Source organism: Brassica napus, chromosome C6 (genome assembly GCF_020379485.1).
Source record: "Brassica napus cultivar Da-Ae chromosome C6, Da-Ae, whole genome shotgun sequence".
Classification (NCBI taxonomy): domain Eukaryota; kingdom Viridiplantae; phylum Streptophyta; class Magnoliopsida; order Brassicales; family Brassicaceae; genus Brassica; species Brassica napus.
The window spans coordinates 42528910-42537429 of NC_063449.1; the positions used below are offsets into that span (position 1 = coordinate 42528910).

At 34.4% G+C, this 8520-nt stretch overlaps 1 protein-coding gene across 1 annotated transcript; it reads right to left on the reverse strand.

Annotated features, from left to right (window-relative positions):
• Positions 1–7953: 7953 nt before the first annotated feature.
• LOC106350041 lies at positions 7954–8520 on the reverse strand. The gene has a single exon (XM_013789983.2). The coding sequence runs from the start codon at positions 8518–8520 to the stop codon at positions 7954–7956; it is 567 nt and encodes a 188-aa protein (XP_013645437.2).

Sequence of the window (8520 nt, forward strand, 5' to 3'; positions counted from 1 at the left end):
TGGCCACTTCTCCCACTTCCTCCACTAACTTCCCTTTGTTTAATTCTTCATGTCAACACAGCCATACCTCATTTGAATAGCTGCATTCGAAGAAGAGGTGTTCCTTGGTTTCAAGCTGTTGACAGAAGATACATCCTGGGTTTGTTCCATTGTTCCATTGGCGCATTCTATCCCCAGTGGAGAGTCGATTATGCATAGCTAGCCAGACCATGAAGCTGTATTTTGGCGTTGAGAGAGTGAACCAGACACTAGAGGACCAGCTTACTAGAGGTTTTGCAGTACGGAGAAGGGACCACGTGCTTTTTGTGATAAACTTTGGCTTGAACTCATCAGTGTTGCGTTTCCAAAGCACAATATCATCCTCTGCACTCATTTTACTTCTTTGCTTGTTCAGTGCCTCCTCAATCATAGTATAGATATCATATCTGTGTCGTCGGGGACGCCGAGATATAGCATGTTGAAGCTTAAATCACTGGAAAATAGACATTGTAACACATTTAACGATTCATGTTAAGGAATGACCGAGAAGAAAATAAAAATTTGGTTATCACCAATTTTAAGATCATTTCATATTGTTGGTGACTTCACATATCGTCACACGCTCATTTACAGAAAAGACCCTAAAACAGCTTTCAGAGCGTACTGATGAAACACAGTCTCATTGACGTATGTACTTACACTTGTAGCAAACTTGAGTATTCTCCAATATTAGAGGGTATTATCCCTTCGAGATGCTGTTCCTCAATACTCTACAACATAAATCATCAACGTTCAATACACGAAGGGGAGATAAACAATTCAACAGTAAATTAATCTGATCATGGAGCTGGAGTAGAATCCAAATCGAAGCTGTCTTACAATATACTTAGAGATTTCATGTTTTTGATGAAGTCAAGAGAAGAGCTTCCACTAGCTATATATATCACCTAGCCTCCTACATTTAGGATATAAATATGTGAGAAGCCAAAAGATGAGTAACAATAAAGATTATGACAAACAGTGCAACACATACAGTTCTGTCAAAGAAACTAAGTTAGAAAATGACTACGGTTTTGGACCACTCAAACCAGTTCCGAGAATTCTCCTGCAATGAAGAGTTTTTCCCCACTGAGTAAAATTAACATCCCCTATTGAGAAACAGTTGAAAAGATGTAATCTCAATTTTGTAATAATTAAAAAAAGGTCATCTGCTTATGTGTCAATCAATTAGGTATTTAATTAGTCATATGTGTCAGACTCACATTGAAATTAAAAAACATGTTGGTCCAATTCGATTTTTATATCTATCTAGAAACATTTAATACCAACTATATGATATCATATGATATTAACTAAAGCAAAGTAGCTATTTATTATATTTTATTTTCTTAAATAAAACCTCAGAATTACCTAATGTAATTATGATATATATAGTAATTAATGATTTTAAATAATGAAGATTTGCTAATAATCTGTATGCTATCTATCATTTTTTTTTAATTCTTTACTATTAAAATAAATTACACAATTACATTAATCATGTATTAAAATTTTAGATTTTTTTGTATATGTTGTAGTTTGAATTTTTCAAAACGAGTATAAATTACTAAAACTGTTAAAAGTCTCACATAAACTTTTGTGATCAATGTTTAAATTTTTTTCTATAATAAGATACAATGATAATAAAATCATATAAATAAATAATTTTATTTTAATAGGTGTTTATGTTAATATATATATATATATATATATATATATATATTTTATCGTTTAAATTTAATTATATATTATATACGATATATAAGATTGATTGTTTTGATTTATTTATTCTAAAATGACTGCGAATAAACAAGAACGGTTATTTGATTTATATGTGTAAGCCAATTTATTACATAATAGTAACTGATTTCTTAGTTATTTAATATATAATTATTATTTTGTTATTTTATAATATGCAGAAAAATATAAAATAAGTATTTATTCTACACAAGGCGCAGATCTTAACCTAAGTATGTATCTCTTTAATAATTTTGAATCTTAAACATTTTCTAAATCTCAGGCCAAAATAAAAGAAAGAAATGAGAATAAACGCAAAAGTCAATATTTATATCGAGCAATAGCCAAAATGACACAAAAAAGAGAAAAAAATTGAAGATAGATAGGATTGACACGTGAACGTAAACTTCTCATAACAATAATTAACTTTTAAATTGCTAAATCATGATATAAAACCAAGCTGACATAGTTTCATTGTAACCAAATAGTAGGCATGAGATTTTTCGGCCTAAACGTTAGGTTTTTATGCGATAAAAGTTGATCTAAAATATTTTCAAAAATGGGATCAGTTCATTAGTAAACAAATTATGTAATTAACAAAAAAAAGTTTTTAAAAATTGTTGAAGGGGCAAATATATTAATTCGATCAATGATATAAATTTTTTTTTAATACGATATTTCTTAAATAATTTTCATATAAATTTACTCTGCGCAACGCGCGTTTATTACCCTAGTATAATAGTAAAATAAGAGCAAGGGAACAAGTCCACTATATACATAATTCAACTCTGTCGAAAAGAAATCTTCTTACAAGGAAACAAGTTTGGTCCAGTTCCCAATAAAGTCTGGTATCCGACCTGTGACTTCCAGATCCATCATCCAGCTGATACAACGGTAAGAAAAAATCACCCCAGCTGCAATATATGTAAGAGATTCTTAAATATATACATAGTTGCGCAATAACTACAGAGACGGCGAACGTTAAATGATCTCGAAGGTTAAGGTTGCAATCTATATAAAATACATAAGCATTACACAGATACACTCACATTTGTTGTAGTTTTGTACAACTCCCAATCTCGGCTGGGATAGAACCGGAAAAGTTATTTGAACTAACAGCACTGCATAAAAAGGAACCATTAAAATCCTCAAGAAGCAATGTATTTCAACAAAAACCAAGAAGATACGCATTGATCTAAAAAGTCCTACGTGAGAGACAAGAAAAATGTTGGTAAAAAGGTTCATTATTAAAAGAAAGTCTCTCACATCCTTACAGCCATTCCATCCGAGTCAGGTTTCCAATTGCAGGAGACAAGGATCCCGTCAGAAGTTTAGACCCAGGTTCCTGAAAAAAGAAATAAAAGATGTGAACTTTGAGTCTCAGTGAGTGTGTTGGCTCTGTTTTGATGAAACTAATATAGTATAAACCATACAGATTTGTGAGGTATTCCAAAGTCCAGAAACAAGGCTTCTTGGCTATCATATTGCCATCAATAATTATATATGCTTATATATATAGATCATTAACATATGTTTACAAAGTTTATACAACAAAGTAAAAGAATTAAAAACTTAAAGAGACTCACCTACACATCAAACAACCATTAACATTGTGAGAAAAAAAATTCCAAAAATTACCATGAAAAAGGAAATGCATGTTTTGGTTCTATTTGATTTGTGAGCAATCGATCTATCTTCTCATCTACTGGGCCTAAGATGGGATTTCTTTAAATCAATGGTTTAGTTAAACTCTTCATTGGGTTACTTAGATATGGACTTTAATTAGACTAACATGTGATGTGAAAGTCTTTTGACAGCATTCTACTAGTAGATAGTTTCCTTAAACTTCCTATTATATGATAAAAAGTACTAATGTAATTCCCAGCTAGTACTATTTGTATCTGAGGGAACTGTTCCGGGAGGGCATATGCATCATTTCACTCCTAATGTATCTTTTTTCTTTTTGATACTACTCTTGGTGACAATTGAAACATCCTTATTGCAAAAGTTATGTTCAAACCTGGCCATAAAAATTGTCCAAAGAACCTTATCACTTCCCTTTTGATCTACAGGCTGAGGTTGCAGCATATGGTCCACGACTAGTACTCAGGTCAGGAAAATCACATTGTCGCTTTCGACAGCCTCTCTCAAACTTATCTATTGCTTTAGGTTGGTGTCACTGATATCGCCAATGTTAGTTTGATCTTAGTCATCATGCTACAATGTTTAAAGATAAAAACGGTTAGAGAAAAGTACACGGGAAGAAGTTTTGTGATGTTGCATCTAACTGCAGTTTCCTAATAGAATGGCTTGCCTATCCCTTTACCATTTATTTTCATAGGAAACTTGATTGAATCAGATTAGCTCACTTCTAAAAAAACCATATAATGTGACCATCACGAGTTGTTGCATAATATTGCATTATACTGGTGGAGGGTGAGAATCAATGCTTGTTATATTCTGTGACTAAAGTCTTGCCACATGTGGAAACTCATATGCTCTTCTGGATCCTTGGCCTAAACATAAACCGTTCCTACGTTTTCCTATATATTCGGGTCGGGTTCGGATGCAGCTTCGGGTATCGGGTAAAGTGCCCAGGCCTAGTTAATTAGGTACAAGGATTTTTTTCCCATGTTTTTGTCCTAAAAAAGACTTTTCGGGTCATTACCATTCTCTGATATCTTGTAGGGTATATTGTAGATATGGGTTTAATCAAAACCTGTCCTTTTGAATGCAACAAGACGGACCCGTCATACTCATTCACGTTGGCATCTATTAAGTGGAGTCTACGGTATGTGAATCACAACACTTTGTGTTCATTGATAATGATATACACATATGTGGAGAGAGAGAGGTTTTTGATTCATTTGGTTTGCCAAAAACAAAACAAGAAAACACAAAAGCAGAAAGCTTTATTTGCTTTGCTTTAGCTTATTGATTATGTTCTTATCTCGAAATTACAAAGTTAATGAGAATAGTAACATCATGGACAGATTTTGTGCATCTCGCCAAGAACCGAAGCTAGCAACGAAGACTTTCCCTGATCCAAAGGTCCCTACAATCGATTGATACTACCACTACAAGAGAAGAACGAAACAGAGTGAAGGAGATTGATATATAGGAAAATACCCAACTCATTAACCTAATAAAGTAGGTTCGAAATTTTCATCATTCAAACAACACAACAACTTAAATAACAAGTTTCGAGAGAAATAGAGGAGACATATAATAAAAATATTTTTTAACATAAGCAAGATCAAGAGTAAGAGAGAGTAAGAGTTATTCAGCATCTACTTCTCTCCGAGGAAGAGGAGATCCTCCCACGGAGCAGATGCTGCCTCGCCTCTTCGACCTCCATTGCTCCCTCAATGATGCAGCTGGTGTAGGTTGCGTTCTCCAGATCAACCAGCTGGCGCTCTAAGAAGGAAGCAGTTTCGGCGGCGGCTTTACGTCTGGACTCCAATGTAGTTTTCGCTAGAGGGAGCCTTTGCTTTCTCTAACAAACACAAAGACATTAAAAAAAATGGGGTTGCAAGTTTTTTTTTTCAAATCCGAGGCAATAATAACATTTCCTACTAACTATTGCATCCATGGCATTGTTCTCCAAAGTGACATGTTTGCGAATTTCCGCATCCAGAGCCTGGACAATGTCTTTCTGAAGCTTGATCTTCTCTTTCACAGAAGATTCTTTAGTTTCCACAACCGCCGTACCGTCAACTTCTAGGGAAGTTCCACACCCCAACAAATTACCCATTTTATCTGATACAAAACAAATTCGAATTAATTTTGAGAAAGAAGAAGAAAAAAAAAGCAAACAGAACAAGAAAAAAACGGGAACCTGGTGATATAGCAAGAAGGAAACACGGAGTGGGTAGATTGTAGCTTTCTTCATGATTATAAGGAGGAGCGTGCGCGATCAAGAGAGCAGATGCATGATGAGATTTCAAGATCTGGTTAGAGTTGAAAAACACACGAAAGCTCGTAAACTAGCTTTGATTTCTCAAGGGAAAAAAAATTAACAAGTCAAAGTGCAGTATCTAAGGCCATAAGAGGCAAGGCAACAAAAGACTGGAAAGTATCAAAAAGAAAGAAAAAAAAGAATTTCAAAATCATGAGAATTCCTTCTATCTCATGAGATATTTTAAAATCTATACTATATAAAATTTGAGGTTATAAACCATTGAGAGCGTCCACGTAGGATTTAAAAAAATGTTTTGTATTTAAGTCAAATAATATAGTGAGTAAGTAATGTTATGATTGAAAAGATATCTAAGAAAGATTTTTGGTTCATTGATTGTATGTTTTGTATTACTATTTAGAGAGAGAAATAAAAATTTGGCAAAAGATATGTAAAAAATTAGGAAAACATTAGCAATTTTTTTTAAAAAAAGAACGAAATGGTAACGAGAAAAATAAGAAGATGCCGAAAAAGATGCATAATATGTGTTCGAGAAGTTAATGTGATAATTACATATATAATTCTACAAACATTTGTTATTACTAAATATTCATCAGTTATTTTTACAACAAATTTATGGAAACTTTACGACTGATTTTCAAACTATCTGAAGTTATAAATTATATTTTAATGTTTCTAAATATTATTCAAAATTTAGGACATTGTATACATAACATATATTTTCATACAATATTTATATCCGCGAATTCGCGGGCAACCACCTAGTAACAAAATAAATGAATTGTTCAAATGATGACCTACATAGAGGAACATACTAGTGATATCTCTCCTCTTGAATTTACGCTAACAAAATATATGCTTATCGCATTCAACATACTAATAAATCATAGAACCTGGGGACAAGATCAATGCTTGAAGTGTATAAAGCTTGCACTATTAGAATAAAAGTGATAGAGAGCGGAAGCCGTATAAGTCAAAGATCAAGGGTTTGATCTCGAACTTGGATGACTTGTGAACAAAAGTAACTTCGAAAACAAGGTGAAGGACGCGAATACTCTTCGCAGTGCTCGTTAAAGCTCTTAAGGGCGCGAATACTTTTCGCAGTGCTTGTGAAAGCTCTTAAAATAAACTCAGAAATCTTATTCAATCAAAATCGTGAGTCTCTACAAAGACTAAAGCCGCTATTTATAAGGCTTGATATAGTTAAAACCCTAAGCTATAAAGGAAAGTTCACAATTATCTAGTCCTAATGATAAAAGGAAACTTAGAACAAAAGAAGAAAAGCCCACAACAATGGCGGTGAAAGAGATGATGCGCTGCATCAGGTTCCCACGGGGTGAGACAGATTCGTCCACGAATCTGGATCCTCGTTATCGCCATGGTAAGGGGAAAGGTGTTTGATGTTAAAGACGTTGGAAGTACGCAAATGAGCCGGAAGTTGGACCTTGTAAACATTCAGATTGATGTGTTCTAAAACTTCACAAGGACCCACCTTCTTCGATTGGAGTTTGTTGTAATCACGAAAGGGTAGCCGTTCTTTCGTTAAGTAAACACATACCAACTCTCCAGGTTCGAAAAGAACTTCCATGCGCTTTTTGTCTGCCGTTGCTTTGTACTTTACTGCTGCATCCTCCAAATTTGCCTGAGCTTGTCGATGAATCTGTTGGAGATCCGACATGAAGTCCACTGCCTCACCATGATGTCTCGTGCGATCGGGTATTGTAGCTAGATCCAAAGGACACCGAGGCGTGATGCCATAGACGACATGAAAAGGATAATAACCCAAGCTGCGATTCAATGTGTGGTTATGCGCAAATTCAGCCTGAGATAGCTTTGCATCCCACGTCTTTATATTATCCCCAACAAGGCAACGAAGAAGATTCCCGAACGACCGATTGGTTACCTCCGTCTGTCCATCGGTCTGAGTTATTTCATTTGTCAACCTTTTAGTCTAAATAATGAATTATATTATTTGATTTAAGCAAAAAAAAATAATAACTATGTTGGATCGTAACTATGTGTCACTGATACCTAATATTTACATATGACACAAATATTAGTAATCGTTATTAAAATATATAATTACAATGTGTTTTAAACAAAAATAGTTAAAGTAGAGAAAAGTTACATCACAACACACAACTAATCTCCAATTGATCACTCACGAGCAGTCAAATGTATTTCACTACATAACCTATAAGCTGCAGATTGCCAGAAACAATTTTCACATAACCACTTTGTTCTTGATCCATCTATGGAGACTACAAACACTGGTTCTTCTATTCTAGAGCACCAGCAGCGTACGAGACGTTAGCATCTATTCTTTCGAATACAGACAAAAACATCCCAGGTTTATCGTAATCCCAATGGCCTGAGAGTTCGGGAGCAGTGATAATGTGAGACATCCGATCAACATGTTCACGTGTAAAATTAGGATAGTTGTGAACCAATCCTCTATCATCGACGCTAAATGCTAAGTTCATCATACCATCAACATATTTTTCCAGCAAGCATCCTCTTTCACCAACAAGACGTATTTTTTCTCTTCCTTCATGAACTAAATGGAGCATGAAGAACTCATACATACCTCGCAAGTAGATGGCCTCTGGATTACCGAAATGGTAGCACCTAAGCCTTAATGTTGTAAGAGCATTAACCTCTTCTATCCATTCATTCATGAAAGTGAGATTTGCAGATCTGTAAAAGTAATCTTCACGGCCAATTTCTTTAAACCCAAGAAAAGCAACTCTTGCACTACCGAAGTCACGAATACTGTTTTTTGCTACCTTTGAGAGAATCTGATGAATGATGGAATTAGGGAGAGAAGCCAAATTCCAGTTCTCCAT